We start from the raw sequence: 19,890 nt of genomic DNA, 5'->3' as shown, positions 1-19,890 counted from the left end.
CAGCTTGACGTCAGCGGGAAAAAATAAGCCAGCTTGATCTGGAGCCGCATGGGCACAATCTGCTCCTGAAACTGGGCTTGCCTACTTGGTACCGTGAAGATTTTACTTATTATCTAAGGTGTCATAAAGTAAACCTCTTTTCAAATAGTCCAACTAGAAGGAGTGAAGAAACTTTGGTCCCTGTAGGACAGGAAGAAATGGAAAACTAGGGTGTGATCTGGTTTACGGAACCTTTTTGTCCAGTGAGCGCTGGGTGAGCAGTTGTTTTCATGAATAGAAATTGATTTGGAAAAGGAAGCCCATGGAATAACCCTACTATAGACTAACAGGATGGTGAGATATCCGAACAATTTCAGTTCCTGCGATATTACACTGAATGTATATAATCACTCATCATTGGTACTTGGTGGATACTATGTGCTTGGCAGATTCTAGATGCTGGTGATAGAAAAAGAAATAGGAAGATCCCTGCCCTCAGGGAGTTCTATCGGGTCCAGTGTGGGAGAGAGGTCGTGAAACAATGGCAGCGCAGTGAGATGGAGGCTTCAGGAAAGTACCAGATGCCAGAGAGAAGTTAAGGCATGCGGAAGGGATCCTAAGTCATCAACGATTTTAGAGCAGGCTTACCTTCTGATGGGAAGATGCTCAGTCCCTGGGACCGTCCGCATTGATGCCTTTTGTTCAGTCCTAATTGTTCAGTCCCTCCTTTCACTCCCAGAAGGGTTCCAGGTTGTACAATTCCCTGATCATCTTATTCCTGCTATGAAAACAGGAAGGGAAGTAACAGGAAGTGGAATGTGGGAAGGTATTCCAAACAGAGGAGATGATGGAAAGAAGTAGAGGCAGCGATTTAGAAAAGTGTGGCTAAGTCAGCAGGGAAAGTCACATGAGATCATGGATTAAATATCAAAGGAAGTTATGTAAAAATAGATAGAACTAAATAGTATTTGAAGATGCTAAAGAGAATTTAAAAATTATACTCCTTTTGATACAGCAAATGAATTGAGTGACTTCCCAAGTTCCTTAAAATGAAAGATACACGCCAAATACAGCGTTGCCTCCTTTCACGGTGGACAAACCCATTCTCACTACCTTGGAGGATTTAATCCAATTTTTAAAAACGCCATCATGTTTCTACTTGGAAAACAGAAACTCTCTGGAACTTCATGAAAACAAATGTCAAATATGATCTCAAAAAGAAAATGGAGTGGAGAAAAACTGAACTTCTTGTGTTTCTCATTGGTCAAGTTTGCCCTGAATACACCAAAATACATTTCAACACCTGTCCTACCCTTAGGAGATTTTCTTTACCAAAAGTCTATTCTTGTAACATCATTGTTATATTTTGCCACCATGTTATTTTCTGAGTAATAATAATAGGGAAGTGAGATTCTCCATCTTAATAATTCTGTACCTTCCTATTTATATTTTTATTTAGTACTACCACTTTTAATTTCAAAACTATTCAATAATTGTCCTCAAATTTTTTGAGAAGTTTTCATCCCACTCAGTTGGCACTTAAGCAGTCTATAACTTCTCCATTAATCTTTTTTTTTTAATAAATCGTGTCATTCAAGTGTCATAACTGTATCAAGTGCTCCAAGTTTATGCTAGTCTCTTCTGCTCTACTCGTTTTGAGGTTCCCAGAGCAGACTATATGGTCTTCCAGACCAGACACGTGTAGAAAAATGCTCTCACTTTTTTTTCTCTACACATCAGATACTGAAAAAATGCTCACTGTGCTTAAGAAGGAATACTAGCAATAAAAGAGCCAGCCCCCAAAAGTAATGACTTTCATGCTTTCCATTCCACGTCTCTGCAGGATTAGGGACTGTGAGAAATGAGCTGAGAGCTGATATGATGTGGAAATAGGTGAGCGTAGGTAAGAATTGCTAGCAAGTTTGAATGTACTTCTCAAATTGTTCTCTGACTGCATGGATTCAGAAAAATTTGTCTAAAACCTGACAAGTCAAAGGAACGTTCTGAACCAATCATGTGAAACTACGCCAGTTTCAACTCTAGTTTTACAGCTTTATGCTTTATAGAAATTCAGAAATTGCTTGGGAATTCATCTCAAAAACAATGTTCCTACCTGGAATCAGAAATCATTGCTCCTGATTTTCTCATATCGGCCGCCTTGAGGAGGGGAGGCCTTTCAGTAAAAAGCAGAGATGTGTAGCAGGCATGTTTTCAGTCGGTTGAGCTTCTTTCCATTAAACTCATCAGAATGGACTTGGATTGATAGTTAAGCTTTTATCCACACATTCCTTGCTTTCTTAAATAATGCATAAGGAAAATGTATTGCTTTGTGTTGGAAGTTTGGGGCTAAGGAAGGTTTCTAGAAACTTGCATTTGTTTTTTTTTTTTCTTTCAAATGGAGTGATGCTTTCACGATACAGGCCAATCTTTGTTCTTCTGCGTATGACCATTTCATGAGATTGTTTCGGTCTTTGCATAGCAATTGAAAATAGAATTAATGATTCTTAAATAAGCTGTAATGAACGCAGAACAAAGATGGGGTCAGACTATTGGAGCATTGCACCTGAGAGCACTGTTCTATGCATACGACTGGCCACTGACCCCGTCCTGGTGGCCCAGAAAGCGGAGCCTGTGGGGGAGGAGCTCACACGCTAAGACGGCGAGTACAAGCCCAGGGCAACATGAGTGAGGGGGAAAGGAAGCAAGACAGGAAGTCAAGGAGGCAGAAAGCAAGCAAGACCGGAAGTCAAGGAGGTAGGAAGCAAGACAGGAAGTCAAGGAGGCAGGGAGAGCAAAATGTGAGGTACATTTCCAAGATGCTGTAGCTTCACCACTAATCACTGCTGGTTACTGGGCATGAGGGACTTTTCTAAAGGGGCCACAAAGAATGCTATGGGTCAGTCGTCTCCATCGGGGCCAATTTCCCACACACACTGACCAACTGCACAGACTCTGGGGAAAGCAGAACTTCTTTGGCGCCAGCCCAGGTGCAGAGCCACAGGAGGTGAGTTGGTACCAGGCTTGGGGCACTTCGGTCTGTAGCTCTGGTCGCAGCAGAGGTGATATGTCTGAGGGCTTCATGGCTGTGGGGTTTTCATGCCTATGGGGTCAGCCGTTCATAAAAAGCAAAGTCCAGTGGCCAACACCCGAGGGTCAGGCAGGCTGAGAAGACCTGGAGCACCTATGATTGGATCCATCACAGACAGGTTACTTGACTCCTTCGTGTCTCAGTTTTGTCATCTGTAAACTGGTGGTAATACTAGTCACCATAATACAAGATTACTACACAAATTAAACACTTTAATGGTATCTGATGTGATTAGAAAGTGCCTGCACAGGTTAAAAATAGCTTGAGCCACGGTAGCCTCATTATCTTAAGTATGGGGCCTATACTTAAATGGAGAGACAGCGTTCAATGGAGTTATAATTTTGTGCATGCCATTATTATCGAAAAAATTCAGCTATCAAAATTAACAAAAGACATGTGATATATAAATCTTCCTCTGGATAAATCCAGCACTAGGACAAAAAATGAGATATAAATTCAGTCCCAAAAAACAAAGTCCAGATTCTGCATTCTGGGTACAGTCTTGTAGTTGTGAGTGGAGGAGCCCCTCTCTCCGCCCTCAGTGGCCCAGTCTTCCCAGCAGCCCCGCTGTGCCGTGATCATATTTCCTCTCCATGCCTTTCAGATCTGCAGCAGTGTTTACCACTCAAGTTCAAGTGGCAGGAGGCAGACGGAATGGGGTTTCTCTTTCCTGTTTCAGCTCTGTGTGCTCTCAGGCACATCCATGCAGAGCCCCAATGGAGCCACTCTGCTTTCTTTCTGTGGGCCTGGGCTCTGCTGGTCCACTTTCGGTGTCAGCCACTTTGCCAGGTCTTGTGCTCAGTCCCAGTTTCATTCAGCCCGGCTCTGCATGGAGGTGTGTTGCTTTAGACCATCTCAACACAGGCAGCCTTGAAGCTGGAATATAGATAAACACAGGTCTGTCTCCAGTGTCTCCTGACCTTCCTTGAGAATGAGAGGATGCGTAGTTAAGAGTAGGAGTTTGCCCTGCTCTGTTCTTATTGGATACCTTTTTCCTGTGTTCCTGGGAACACCAATGGTAACTATGCTGATGTGCCCATTAGCTCCCTTCACATTAGCTTTCAAAATGCTTTGCTTCAATGAGACAACAAAAGTCATTGACTTCACTGCCCACACTTAAGTTGTTGCTTTCATTATAAGACAAGTGGGCAAAAGATGACTTCTAATCTTCTACTGAGCCAAGCAACACAAAAATAGATATTTTATTTTGAGGATATTACCCTGTCTTATGATTTGTTGTAATGCATCTTCTAAGATATGTCAAATTAACTCCCTGATATAAACATTTCTACTTTTAGCTCTTTAAAAAAATCAGAGTATCAACTAGTCCCTCAGAAAACACCCAGAAATGTAAGGTTTTCCCTTTTATAGGCGATGGACAATGTGGTACTGTGTCATGAATTCCATGAGGTTCCCCAGCACCCCCGCCCAGCAGCCGTTTTCTCGGTTTCTTCTAATGGTTTGCCTAAAAAGATCCCATTTCCTGGACCAGGGCCAACGACTGATTTATAGTTCACATGCTGCCTTTGATTTTTCTGGTTTTCGTGGTTTGGGTCGCCAAATGTGCCCATTTTTGCTCATCATTTACTATGTTCAGGCAGTGTTGGATGGCCACGTTCTGTTTTTAAATAGGAGAAATAATAACCACCTAGTTTGCAAAGCTCTTTGGGATTATGGGTTTGGTTAATATCCTCTAAAAACAATTTCAAATAACTGTAGTAGAAGATTATAAAAGACTTTTTGTGTGATTGCATCCACTGGTGCTTTGAAATAAAAACACAATAAAGAGTAAAAAAACACTTGGTCAGGAAGGCTAATCCTGAGTTGATGTCATTTACATTTAGATTTAAATAAGTCAGCCTATTTATTTTTTTCGAACTTTGCTTCAGGTTTTAAATTGAGAATACCTGGAAATTAAAAGTCCTAGTATGCTTAGATCTATTTTGAGAAGTTCTAATGCCCGAATTCAGTTGACTTAGTTCTAAGAGTAATAACTGTGATAAACATAAGCAGTGAGGAGATGTAATTAGTTACTTTTAATAAAACAGTGTTATTGTAACAATTCTTAACAACGTTCATCTACTTAGCTTTACCCCAGGTAAAGCAAAACAGGGGCATTAATATAATAATACACACTGTGCCTTCAAGACTATGGAGTATGCAAGTAAGCCATGTACAGCTACGGACAATCCTAGAGTCCGACCCCCCCCCCATTTTTATGAGTGATGGAGTATAAAGTGGTATGTCATAGTGGACAACTCTTCCATTAGGAATCCAGACCTTGAGTCTAGTTCCAGATGGACCAAGGGACCAATAAAAAGTCAGTTTCTCCGATCATAACGTGAGAACCTCAGATAGGATGCCTTCCGGGATCTTCCCAAGGCCAGAATTCTAGGGCTCTGTGCACTGCAATTCCACTTCAAATGACGCGTGGAGGGACCTGTGCCCATTACACGAAGGATGTGCTCTAAGGACGGTGCATCTGCAGAAGGCCTGTGAGATCTTTGGAACCAGATCCTGAATGCGGTGTGGCTGGGCAGGGGCTGTGAACAGTACACCGATGACCTTAGCCTGATGGGGTTGTTTGGAGGGGGGCTGTAGTGGCAGGAGGGTGGGATCATGGCCTACTTTTCTCCCTGTGCCCAAGAGTTGGTCCGACCACAAGAAGAACGACTAAGCCTGTTCTGACATGCATATGTATCTTTGTTTGGCAGCTCAAAATTCTTCGGAAAGAGAGCATAGACTCATTTGTAGCCAGGTCTCTTGATTCTTGGACAATCTGTATGTTTTTGAATTATACAAAATTCTTGAGGGAAAACTACAGCTCGTATTTGAGCAATGGGCATCTAGCTACTTCTGTACATTTTTTAAGGGCTTCTGCCCCTGGAGTAACTAGCTTTAATCCACTATAAAATAATGAGCTGACCCAGTTCTCTAAAAGCTAACTCTTATTTCTCTTCTTAAGCGATCACTTCCTCTAGGAAAATAATCTATTTAATCAAGCAAATATTATTACTTTTTGTGAACGAGGTTTTTCCTGAGGACTGCGTGCTTGCTCCAGACTATAGAGGCACTCAAGGAAGTGAAGATGTGTAGTATGTTCTCTGGCCGCTCCCAACTCAGTGCGTTCGACCCCTAAGAACAAAACCTACCGGAACCAGAGGGCTCCCTGGGGCGGGGTGAGGTTGTAGGGGGGAATGCAGAGGCTAGAGATGGCTGAGCCCTGACTAAGGAAAGCTGAAGGGTGTAAGGAAAGACCATGGGCATAAGAAATATCTCAGCAGGGATCAGAGACAAAGAGGTGTGAAAGTGTGTGGGACACTGGGGCACAGGGAATGGATGGTGGTCACTCCAGAGACTCTTAAGGCAAAATCAACATGACTTCTGGTCCCTAGAAGGCAAACATAGCATGAGACAGATGTCATCCCTTCATGTGTTTTTACATTGTAGGTCCTCTAAAATAAGCTTCCAGAACTTTTCAGTTAGGGTTTACGAGAAGCAGAACCAACGGAATGTGTGATTTATTATAAGAAATTGTCCCATTTGATGACGGAGGCTGAGAAGTCCAAAACTAGAGTGGGGAAACTGGAAGGGAGGGCCAGTGGCATAGTTTCAGCTGCAAAGCAGGCAGGCTTAAGACGCAAGAGGAGCTGATGTTTCCCTTCAAGTCTGACACCAGGAAAACACGGCTGTGCCAGTTCCATCAGTCAGGTAGGAGGGATTCCCGCTTACTCTGAAGAGGCTCAGCCTTTCCTTGCCTTTCAGGCCTTCCACTGATTGGATGAGGTCCACCTACAACAGGGACTGCAATCTTCACTCATTCTAATTCAAATGTTAATTTCATCCAAAAGTACCCTCACAGACATACCTGGGATAGTATTTGACCCAATATCCAGAAACCTGGTGGCCCAGTCAAGTTGACACAAAATAAACCACCATCATACCACCTCTCAATACTTGAAGGCTTAATCATAAATATCTGGAGGTGTTCCACCAGCCTGGTGGCTAGATGGGCGGCCCAGTACGACTCTTGGTTTTTTTGTTTGTTTTATTGTTTTTAAATTTTTTAACCATTTATTTTTTATTGAGAGACAAAGAGAGACAGCGAGAGCATGAGCATGGGAGGGGCAGAGAGACGGGGAGACAAGAATCTGAAGCAGGTTCCAGGCTCTGAGATGTCAGCACAGAGCCCGTTGTGGGGCCCGAACTCACAAACCACGAAACCATGACCTGAGTTGAAGCCGGATGCTTAACCGACTGACTCACCCAGGCGCCTCGACTCTTGTTTTTTTTGAAAGTCTCCCGATGCCATAGAAATTCTGCATAATGTCTCCATGTCGAGATATTGCCAACACTCTGCTTTGATAATTTATTGACACTCGTTTCAGAATTGAAAAGTCTGAAAAGCCTTTATAATTCGGAATAATTTATATGTTCTGGTGGTTAAGTGCATGTGCTAGAAAGCCAGGCTGCCTGGCTTTGAGTTCCGGCCCTTGCCTCTTATGAGCTCTGTGACCTTGAGCATCTCGCCTAAATGCTCTGGGCCTTTGTATCCCCTTTTGTAAAATGTGTGTGATAATTATACCAAACTCTTGGTTGTTGTGATGACTGAATCAGGTAATACGTGTAAAGCTACAGGCAGGTGATGGGGATGTGGAATGTACTCTAAAAAAATAGTTATTCCCACAGTCACATACCTTTTATTGTAAAATGCTGTTTCAGCCTTGGCTCCACATTACTTAAGCATTGGTACTTTTTGAGGAAAAGAGTTCTTCTCAAGAGCAGTAACATTGAATATACTCAATTAGCATACACTTTGGATAGACTAAAACCAAAACTTCAAAGCCTTAGTTGGCTGGAGAACAACACCAGATTTAGAAAATGAGTTAGAGAAGATGAAATAGAAAGTAACACATTTATAGAATATGCATAGGCCGTGGAGTATTTGATGTACTTCACTACTTCTGTGCAGTGTGGTTTGTCATAGTCAGAGAAACTGTCCATGTTTTAAATGGTTCTTTGGCATCTTAACATAAAAAAACATTTGCAAACAAACCAACAGTGGGTGGGGGTGGAGAAGGGCTGAATGAGGCTTTGGGTCGGGGCCTGAGTTGTTAGCAGCTAACAGGTGGATTGACTCGGGCTAGCCTATCTTTGGGTTGGAGGCATTCACCTGACTGATGGAAAAGCAACCTTGGGTAAGTCACTTGGACTCGGGGCTCCTGAGCCAGATGACAAAGCAACTGAATGTCTCACTAGTCTTTTCTAAGTGTGCTGTTTCTAACTTGTCCTAACAACCACATCATTCAATAAGCGATTTCGTATCTGTGTAGATAAGTTTGTTCACATCACATGAAATGTATTTGCAGGGTGATGTATGAGGAAGGCCTCTGGCTCCTTGAACTTAACCTCATGAGTGCTTCGGTGTCTGTAGGGAGGTCTTTCCTTGTTTATGTGAATCATCAGGGCACTGGCGTAGCAGAGTGCCGTTCAGAGTCTTTGGCGTATTCCAGTGTTTTTACAACCCTCATACACTGGCACCTCATAGACGGTGGACCGCAATGTCTATATCACAGTTTTCTCTTTCGTGATGATCAATAAACTGCACCCCTACTACTGTGTGCTTGCACCTTCATCAATAACGGTATTCTGTCTTCAAGCGTAATTTTTCAGATTTTCAAGTTCTCATGTCTGAAATTAGTCTGGCAATGAGAGTATATTCAGAGTCAGCTCTTTGAAGCTGGCTGCATTAGTCCACTTGATTATTTCCTAGGGGGAAATTCTTCTTCCCACTAAAAAAGGAATGCTTTGCCCATTTATCAAATGACTAAAGTTAGCTGGGGATTAAGTCTGAATGGAATGATTACTGTTTTCGAAGACCCAAATAATGAAAATGATGTTGTTGTTGTTGTTACTCTTATCAGATTCTTACTACCCCATGAATCTCCTGCTCCCTTCTTGTCCTGAGCTCGTGAGTCTGCGTGTGAATTTCTGTGCACTTATGATACCTACATGACCTCCGTAGGTCTGACAAACTTTAGAGAGGAATGTTTAATCGTGGAGCGTGTATATTTTTACCGTGATTCATTGTCATTATCATTCTCAGCCATGGTTGTGATGCCGCATGCTCTTTCTCAACATTATTATAAAGTTACAATTTTTCATCATAAGGCCCTTGTGATGAAGCTAGTTCTGGTCTACGGTGAAAACGCCGCACTTTTTCCCTTTGGGGAGCTAAACTCAGGACGCACCGAGCTGTGCCTCAGTGTCTTTCCCATTATCCTTTTCTCCAAGAAATCATGCCGTTCATTTAATGCCTCTTCACAACGGAATGGCAGTATGTAGACGTGGTATGCAAAATGAGCCATTTTTGTTTTAAAACAGATTGCAGATGAAAGGAAACCATTCATTTCTTGCTTGCTTGCTGTAATTACTAGAGCACTAATTACTCCAAATCACTGACATCCAGGGTCAGGGAGGATGACAACAGAAACGTCAAAGAAAAGATGTGGCTCACTTGCTATGACAGATTTTCCGTATTCCCCACCACAGTATGTTTTGTTTTGCTTTTTTGTGGCTACTGTTTTCCAGTTTGATGGTGAAAACAACAACAACAACAACAGCAACAACAAACACACACAGTCGAGATTGCTGAATGTTTACTATTGTTTCATTCGCAGTTTGACGGTGAGAACATGTATATGAGCATGACAGAGCCGAGCCAGGATTATGTGCCAGCCAGCCAGGTGGGTTAATTAATCTTCTCTGCCTTGTTTCAAATTGTAATTAAACAAATTCAAAGAGTTGCCTTGCAAATGAGTAGCGCTATCAGTAACTGCCGCAATCAGGAATAATCATAATTTATAAACAAAGCATTTAAGCCTTGTTTCCAGTTAATGAGATAGAGCTGATAAAACACCACAGTTGGCGTTTGTTGAAAGATCCTACCTTGTTCCCTGCTGCAGAATGGCAAGCAGCTGTTTTGCCCGCATGATCTTGCCTAAACAGTTGTTTTACCTTTAGGAAATGAAGCCTGTGGAGGTGCAGGTTATTTGTGCTTCTGCCCATAGACGAGTTAATCATTGGAAGCTACACGTGTCACACATAGCGTTCGTTACCAGTGATTGGGGCAGTTGTCAATACAGTGTTACATTCAGAACCCAAATCACAGGGGCCGTGAGCACTGTACGGCCGTCTTCAGGCCGACTCAACTGGGCGTCATCAAGCCACAGTGCGTGATGGGATTGCAATCTTCAGGAGTGCATGTGTGGCCCTTTCACTGGCAATGGTTGGCAAGGTATTTAACCGTGAAAAGTGACAACGAAAGCCCCTTGAAAATGTAAACGGTTACATTTATAAAAGGGAATTCTGGGCTATTTATTTTTAGATACGTAAGACCAGGCCCTTTAATCTGGTGAGGACATTTAAGGCCAAAGCATAACTGCCCTTAAGTGCGAGCATAGCATCAGGCGGAGTAACAGTGTCAACGAAAATAAGTGAATAAATGAAAACAAGGGAGAATTCAGAGGAGCATTTTGTAGATTCGAGTGTATTGTTTTTTTCTGGAATAGCAGCAGAACCACGGCAGTGTGACGTTTCATGTGTCAGTACGTGTGGCGTCAACTCTAACAGAGGAGTTTTCAGTGCCTGCAAAGCTGTCCAAAGAGGTTTGATAATGGGGATGGGTGGGGGAATGGAGAACAAAACTAAAACTTCTATTTTTCTCCATGCTGGTTGTCAGTGAATTAATCTAATGTATATGTGAGGGGTGGACGCTTTGAAATTTCTCTGAGCGCAGAATGCCTCGGGCTTAACTCAAAACAGAGGCAAGCCTGCCTCTCGGTGAACTTTGCATGTAGAAGTCATTACGAACACTGCCTTCTCCGGCAGACATTCTGGAAACTACACTATAGTGTTCAGACGAGAAGGTCATCACTGAGTTCAAAGATCCGGACTCCATTTCCTTGCATTCAACTGAGTTGATCACTTTCAGAATACCGTTGGAAGGCTGAGGTTTGCATTTAGAATTCTTAACTTCACTGAATTCATTCAGCTAAGTAGCCTCCGAGATCCATAGGTAGTTCTGAATAGGACTGTTTGATTAAAAAATGAAAAATGTTACTATTAATTTTCTTCTAACCATCAATCCCCAAACTGTACTGACAAGTTTAGTATTACGATTAGATTAAAGCAACCCAGTATCATCTCTTTGGTGCCTTTAGGGTTTTGAAGTGTAAGGGCTAATTGAATTTGTTTGAAACAGTAGAAACACAAACTCAATAAATGATTGCTGTTATAAAGCAGCTGCTCCCTTTCAGAGAATCATTATGTCCGTCTTAAAGACTTCTGGATAAAGGATTGGAAATTCAAAGCATATACATCATAACAACTTGGTTCCTGAGATTTTTGAACTCAAGTATAATAGATACTATTCAGCCCTGACTAAAATCAAACAGCTAACATTATTCCTTTTAGTATTTCAATCAGGAGTTACTAAGAATGTTTTAAATACCAGCCATTGCATATGGACGTACGTATGTACCAGTGATAATTTATGAAAGAGTAAAGAGCCCCAAATACTTTTTGTGCTCGTAGAAATATGGCAGGTTTGTGTGCATGAAGCAAACTATTTTTTAATAATGTAGCCCATATAAAAATGTGTCTCGAATGTGCTTATTTATTTTTTTAATGTTTTATTTATTTTTGATACAGAGAGAGACAGAGCATGAGGGGGGAGGGGCAGAGAGAGAAGGAGACACAGAACCAGAAGCAGGCTCCAGGCTCTGAGCTAGCTGTCAGCACAGAGCCTGACGTGGGGCTCGAACCCACGAACGTGAGGTCTGACCTGAGCCGAAGCCGGAGGCTTAACTGCCTGAGCCACCAGGCGCCCCTCGAATGTGCTATTTTAAAAATTAGACTAATGGGAGATAATACATACTCTAGGGGGGAATAAACTTTGCAAATTACGTAAGTTGAATGGCCTTAGCTAAATTTTACACTTAACATTCCTTTTGTTTACTCTAATACAGTGTGTCCAAAAATTCATTACCTGGTGTTCTTTCAGGGAAGTTTAATCAATTTAGCCCTTTCAGCCACCATAAATAGGAGTTTAGTCATCTTACGGGGGAAAAAATAGTTTTATTCCTTTTCCTACATAACATCAAACATCTGCAGAGTTTAGTAATCCAAGACAACTTGCCTCATAGCATCACTCAACAATTATAATTCTGTTCAATTTTCAAATCAGTACATGCTTTGGGACTTCTAGACTAAGTTGCTAAGTAGCAACATATGGTACACTCCTGCTCCTGTGATGTTGCTGGAAGCAAATAGCATGATTCTGAACTTGAAATGATTTTTATAGAAAGCCAATGCTGGAGTGGCTCCAGAAATGGAAGTATACTGTAAACATTAATGATGTTCTTTGAGACGGTCCCAAAGGGCAGTTTGGCCCTATCTGCTGCACGCATTCTATACCTCTTACGCTAGTGTGTACAAATCCTTAAAATTTTTGCATATAATTCTGTAATTGGTAGGCAGCTTTTAAATTGAGTATACTACCTTATAATGAGCCTGACAAATATGCAATAAAAACCCATGACATTTCCACTTCTCCCTAGCTCTGTTCTTGGAATATTGACTATTTTCTCCTCTAATAGCTAGCTGTGGGTACGCTGGCCACTCAGTTCTTTAACTTAAAGACCATTTAACTTTCTTCTCTTTCTTTCTTTCTCTCTTCCTCTGTTTCTTTCCTTCTTTCTTTCTTTCTCTTTCTTTCTTTCTTTTTTACCTTTACTGTGCATAGAATTTGAAGCATGTGATGTAAGATTTCTTTGCATGCTCCCAGGCCCTGGCTCAGGGGCACCGTGTTGCTTGATACCCCATGAGCTTGCAGATTCCCTCCTAAGCAATTGTGGGAAGTTTGTGGGAAATTGGGAGCATGTCACAGAAAGGCAAGCCAGACAGAAAGCTGTTGTGGCCAATGGCCTTTTCAAAACTCACTTCTTCCTCATTTTTAACCGGTCGTGTCTGATTGACCAATATGGCAGAGTAGAGAAGAGCAAGGCTTCCCCCCTTAGCTTTGATTTATCTCTGGAATCTTCTAGGCCCATTCAGACTCACATGCTCTGAGGCCTCTTTCCTGAAAATCACTCCAGCCCCTTCCTCCAGCCCCTAGAGTCACAAGACCTTCAGTAGCTCCTTATATGTGATTCTACTCAAGATAATACGTGTTCATTTCAATTAAATACATCAAAGGAAATGGAAGAGGAGTCCGGTTCTCTTGACTGAAACTCTCTATGACACCAAGGTTATTTATTTGTGTTTAATTTTGAATATGTGCCATTACTTTCTCTCATTCTCTCTTTTTCCATGGCAGTTTCCAGAGTATCGTTTTCCATGGCTACCTGTTCATTCTCAACTCCCCACTCACACGGGCAACATTCCCCCCCAGTTCTCTGGATGCAGAAACACCCTCATGCATCCCTCTGTTGGGTACTGTGTGAAAAAGGTTGAAAAGGACTGATCTTTTTATGTAAGAAATAATCGCTTGATCGGGGAATCACAAGGTTTTTCTGGTGTCAGGCCTTAGAAAAGCTTAATGCTCAAGAAAGTTACTTGACTGAACCATATTTTCAATAAATCATGTTCTCCTTGACCTTGGCTGTTACTCTGCTAAACCATTTCCTTCTGTTTGGTTTCCATCCCCACGCCCTTGCTTCCTTTATTCCTTCCCTCCTCCTATTCTTCCTGTCTTCTTTTTTAAAAAAATTTTAATGTTTATTTATTTTTGAGACTGAGAGAGAGACAGAGCATGAGCAGGGGAGAGGCAAAGAGAGAGGGAGACACAGAATCTGAAACAGGCTCCAGGCTCCGAGCTGTCAGCACAGAGCCCGATGCGGGGCTCAAACCTATGAACTGTGAGGCCATGACCTGAGCCGACGTTGGACGCTTAACCAAATGAACCACCCAGACACCCCCCTCCTTTTTCTTCTTACTTTCCTTCCTTCCTCCTTATGTCCATGAATAGCTATCCTTTAAACTTGAACCAATTTCTATGATTAATTCCACGCATCACTTTGGGCATTAAGCCCAAAGTATTAAATGTCCTGACCTAAGATCTGACTTTGGATTATTTTCAGTTTGTGCAGCTTTCCCTCTGCTTCTTCCCCCCGCCCCCAGAATCCTATCTTTTACCTTCAAATCTCAAGATTAACAACAACAACAACAACAAGAAAAAACATTGGAGCACATGGGTGGCTGAGTTGGTTAAGCCTCTGACTCTTCATTTCAATTCAGGTCATGATCTCATGGTTTGTGAGTTAGAGCCCCACATCAGGCTGTGCTGACAGCGTGTAGCCTGTTTGGGGCTCTCTCCCTCTCTCTCTCTGCTCTCCCCTGCTCATGCTCTCTCTCTTTCTGTCTCTCAAAAATAAACATTAAAAAAGACAATGATAAAATAGATGCAATATTATTTTTTCCTAGAATCTTTTTTTTACACTTATTTATTATTGAGAGACAGAGACAGAGCATGAGTGGGTGAGGGTCAGAGAGAGGAGACACAGAATCCAAAGCAGACTCCAGGCTCTGAGCAAGCTGTCAGCACAGAGCCTGATGCGGGGCCTGAACCCGCAAACCGCGAGATCATGACCTGAGCTGAAGTCGGTTGCTCAACCAACTGAGCCTCCCAGGTGCCCCTATTTTTCCCTAGAATCTTAAAACTAAGCATTTAACAAGCATTCCATATCACATATTTTGAATATAAAAGTTGAAGGCCATCTAGATATTAAGGGCAGCCTGCTCATGTGAGTTTCAGGTTGGATTTCTAACTCCACTGGGCACCTGTTCCTGACTGCAGCTCAGACTCAACTTATTAATTCATCACATCAAAATTCATCACCTCCAACCTACTCCCTCACCCCTCAAACTTTATTTCCTGTATTGCCTATAGTCGTAAGAGGTAACACCACACGGCACAGTCACCAAGGTAGAGACTTGGAGCGTCTCCCTTACACTCAGCCCTGAGTGAATCTCAGAGAGCGTTGATTCTACTTTTTGGTATAACTTGAATCTGTCTCTTCTTTCCTTCTACATAGTTACTGTCTGAATCTTAGGCTTCACAGTGTCATTAACTGCCCCCATCTAACGTCACCACCATCCTTCCATTTCTCCTCTCCCTGTTGCTGAATGCGCCATGTCTCTCCCCTCTGTACACACCTCCACGCCTCTCCAGTGTGTAGGCGGAGTTGTCGGTGTACGGATTTGGCCCTCCGTGGCATGTAGCATGCTTGTAGAATTGGTTCCCATTTCCTTGTCTTGCACTCCTGATTGTGAGCTCTTGAAGACAGGACTCAGCCTGGGTTCTCCCATTATCTCTTGTGCCTAGAGTATCAGACATCAGAAGTATCCTTTGTTGAAAGATGAGTAAGTGATTCAAATATTTTGTGTACATTTGTAAAAATCGTGTTAACCCTCTGTGTCTTCTCCTTGCAGTGGCTTTTAAGTCCTGCAATTCAGCCACTTAGCAATTCTGGCCCCACTCATTTCATTCCAGTAGCTTCTCTCCATCTGGGCACCTGTGCCTCGATGCATCAACAAAAGGCTCTGGCACTCCCATCTCCGCAATGAATCACTTCAAGGTCAAGACTCAAAGAATTAATGGGATAGTAAACTAGATCCTAATAGGCAGTTTTCCATAAAATAATACTGCATTCCCATTTTTTCTAAGCAATCCAATGGCCATGGAACCAATAGGATTCTTCATGTTCCTTTGTGTACAGTAGTTTCTTAAATCTGCCGTTAGAATTACAAAGTTTTGAGACCTGCAAGCATATTAAAAATGACATATTTTTAATTACATGTTTTCTAATGAGAAAATTCTCTAGGTTAGAGTATAAACGGGGTATGAAAAAAAGGGCCTCGAAAGCATAATATTTTAAAGAGCATTTTGGGGGGGGGGGCAACTCCTTTGACTACGGACCATAAAATTTCCATGATTGTAACATAAATTTGAACTATAAATTAGACCAATTACTTCTAGATTGGTTCCTTTTGGAGAAATTTCAGGAATAAAGTCAACTTGACTTTTTGACCACTGACCCAATAAAATGGGGAAACTGCCATGCTTTGAGTAATCTAGTTAGTCCAACAGAGTCTGGCTTCTTAACGAGCCCCAACTAGTTACTCAAACCAGTCTTCAGTGTAACGTTCAGATGATTACTCCGCGTGGTCCCGGAGGTATTCATTACAGACGAAATTGCTGTTGTTGCCTTGCATACAAGCTGAGTTTTCAATGGGAAATGAAAGGACGCCTGGAAAAATAGGACACCTAATTAAGTTAAACTACTCTAGCATTTGTCTTGACATCTTCATTACTCAAAATTAAAAAGATGCTTCACTTGAGCACACAAGTTACTATTGTTTATGTTGTTTTCTTCCTAAATTGGCTTCGTACATGGAAGTCTGTTTTTCAGAATTATATCTGGAAATAGCTTGCATATTTCTTACAGTTTATAAAAATGTCTTTATAGCTGCATGGATTCGGAATACGGGCGCCATACAAATATATCTTAGGGCTCTTGATAGCCAAACACACGTCAGGCTTTCTGCATAATTTCTTGATCACATACCTATTGATATGATTGAAATTTAGCTGATTTTTTTAGCCACCCAGTCTCTATTATTATTAGTGTCACTGATGGGGTATTGATTCTGTTAACTAGAAATGATCAGTTACATAAGAAATATGATTCCTTAAAAAAAAAAAAAGCAACTTTTAAGTAGACCCTGAGATTTAAACTGAAATTCATTTGTCTGGTCGAAGTGTTTTATATCAGCCTCTCTCGCAGAGCTATTTCGGGAAATTTTCAAACATAAACACATGGAGAGCACACCATCTACTGATTGCCAGTTCCCACCCATTGACACTAATGAGGCAGCTGACAGGTTAAATGTTGTGTATCATATACATTTCCAAGCTGTGGGATTTGTGACTCTAAGACTCATTTTTTATTTCACAAAATGAATGTTTGTTGCTGAGTCTGCTTGTGAATTTTATGATAATTGTCTAATAGTATGTTTTTTTAGGCATCAGGGAAGTGCATTTCAGTGATAAACAATCTGAAAATATCTGACTGGAATAGCTTTGGTGGAAGAAACAGATTCTCAAGAAAACATCGAGCTTCGTTTGGAGGATGATTTGTACAGGGGTCCACCATCGAGTGACACCAAGGCATTCTGACATTAGGAAGGGCACTGTGTCTCCGGACACTGCCTGACCAGTTCAATAGGTGCACTTGATACATTCTGAATGTAGCCCATTGGCTTGTTCAGAACTGTATTTTGTAGATTTTCTCTTTAGCGTGTGAACGAATATGAGAAGCTAAATGATCCTCCCTGTGAAATTTTGCAGTATAGCACATACTAGATTTTTTTGTCTGGCACTTACGACAGTAAACCTGTCACTAACGAATGTCTATAAAATAGGTATGGTATTTCAAGTTAAGAAGAGTAACGTGTTGACTGAGGTCATCTCTCTAAGCCAACTCCATTTCCAAGACACTTGAAGATTGTTCTAAACAAATACTAACAACTAATCATGCAAGTACATCAACCAGAAACGATTTTGCCCATTTTTAGTGTAAGAACACTGAAGCTTGGAAAAGCTGAGGTTTCTGCCACCCACCCACCTGTATCTCTCCTGAGACCTCCTTCATATCCTCATCTGCCACCTAAACACCTTTAAAAAAGTGTCAAGTTTCCCTTTGCAGTTTCAGTTCCTCGGTTTTGGAACAGACTTAGCGACACTTCCCAGAAACACAGGTTTCAGTTTAATCTTTATGTCTATCCGTATTTTTTTCTCTCTCTCTCCTGTGTTTTTTTTTTTTCTGATATGCTATTTCACAGTTTGGATATAAAAACTTATAACTATAACCCTAATGGTTTGTAATTAATTGGTGGCTGTCTTAGAAAATATTCTCCATACATTCCTTGCTGCTGACACGTTATGATAATTACTCCTGTCGCAAGCAGAGTCAAGCAAATGACTTCTTAGTCCTAAGATAAAATTATTCAAATGGAAGAGCCTGGTCTGAAACTCACAAGGGCTCTGATGGCCATTGTTTGAGGCCAATCATTATTGACTTCTTATATGTAGTCTTCACTGCATGCAACCAGCTGTCTCCTGGCATTTCAGAAGGCCCTCCTTCAAGAAGAGCTAAACCTACTGTGAGTTGCAATTTTCTGAATGCGTAAAGCAGAGTGGCCTTGGAGGAATGGGGTTGGGGGCAGGAGGAATAGGATCGCAGGGGTGGGGCAGGGCTGTCAGCCCCAGACACAAGTTGCCCTCTGGGAAGCCTGGACTTCTCTATACTGTGACTACTGAGCTGTTTATTTCTTATGCTCTGACTTCAGTTGATCTTTTTGCTTTTCAAGATGACGGTAAATTGTGGTAGGGAGCTTCCGCTTGGCTAGAAGTTTAGGTTAGCGCTCCCCTACCCGAAGGTAATGAATGAATTAGATCCATAGTAATAATAAAAGCTGTCATTTGGCAGCCCCTTGTGACTGGCAAGGAACTAAGCAAAGGCTTTGCATACATTATCTCATTTAATCCTTATAACAGTTCAGTGAGGATGACAGAGGTAGCCTGTTTGGCCAAACAGCTAGTAAGTGTCAGAGCTAAGATTCTGGCCTAGGAAGGCCTAATGTCCAAGTCAAGTTCCATCCTCGCTCAGCCAGGCTTCATCTTATTTTAGAACTTCAAGGTCAAGAGATGTTGACGGACTAACCTCAACCACCTTGTTAGTACTGAGGTAACTGCTCAGTCCTGTTACACGTGTGGGAATATTCTGAAAAATATTAGGGTGAACCAAATGAATTTGCAAATTTCCATCGCTGACCTACAAAAGCAGCACTTTCATATTCCAATTTCAGTTTCTGATTTCCTACTCGTTCAAACACACATAAAAGCTGTGCAAAGGTGAGGTGTTTTTGAGGTCCCTGCTTCTTTTATTTGCCCTGGTCAATGATTCCTTCCTTCCCCTCTTTTCTAGCCTTTCCCACCCCTTTCTCACCACCACTGTCATTTCCCCTGTACTGTCACAGCTCTTCCTGTCTGGGGCTGGTACACTTTTCCTACCCTGCACACTTTTCCTTTCTTCCTCCAGGAGTAAATAAAGTACAAGAGGTCTTCCAGAGAAGACCCTCGGGCCACTCTTCCCCAGGGATCCCACTTCTAGGAACTGAAGGTGAAGGTTTAATCTTCACTAAACTGAGGAAATTGTCTCCCCAATTGTTCAACTTTTTTATTTTCTTCCCATGTTTCTATCTTCAGCTCCATTTCAGTGTAAGCTTGCTTTTTAGCAAAGACTGTAGGAAGTAAGATGATCCTCAAATACCTAGGGATCCACATGGAGTTGCTTCCTGGTAAAAGATCCAAGAAGTAGGCATTGCCTCTGCGAGGGTGGGTAGAAACAGGAGCCCCTCTTTCCTTTTCCTGCGCTGCCACCCTCACCCCCACCCCCCGATGGACGGAGGAGACAAACCAGGAGCACAGACAATCTGTTCAGTTCTCCTCTGCTGACCCGGCTTCTTGATGAAGAATCTGATTTTGCAGACCCAACATATACTGATTTCTGTGCAACAGGCAAAAATAAAAAGAGTGGCCATAAACACATACAACACGTATTGTTAAGTTTACATATAAAATATGTACCTATAAAAAATAGGCCAGCACTGAATGCTCAGTTCCATACTGGCTGCCTGCACGTGATGTAGCAAATAGAACTTGACCAAAAATCTATTTAACACAGGTTTTTGGTTTGTTT

At 41.9% G+C, this 19,890-nt stretch overlaps 1 protein-coding gene across 3 annotated transcripts in view; it reads left to right on the top strand.

Moving 5' to 3' along the window:
- Positions 1 to 19,890, top strand: part of TOX (thymocyte selection associated high mobility group box) — a 303,389-nt gene that overhangs the window by 145,429 nt on the left and 138,070 nt on the right. For all 3 annotated transcript variants that reach the window (XM_029923705.1, XM_029923704.1, XM_029923703.1), the window contains exon 2: positions 9,748 to 9,813. In XM_029923705.1, coding sequence (XP_029779565.1) covers positions 9,763 to 9,813 — 51 coding nt within the window. In that variant the 5' untranslated portion in view covers positions 9,748 to 9,762. The remainder of the gene's footprint in view (positions 1 to 9,747; positions 9,814 to 19,890) is intronic.

This window comes from Suricata suricatta, chromosome 15 (genome assembly GCF_006229205.1).
Source record: "Suricata suricatta isolate VVHF042 chromosome 15, meerkat_22Aug2017_6uvM2_HiC, whole genome shotgun sequence".
In the NCBI taxonomy this organism is placed as follows: Eukaryota; Metazoa; Chordata; class Mammalia; order Carnivora; family Herpestidae; genus Suricata; species Suricata suricatta.
This window is presented reverse-complemented; position numbering and strand designations above follow the sequence as displayed.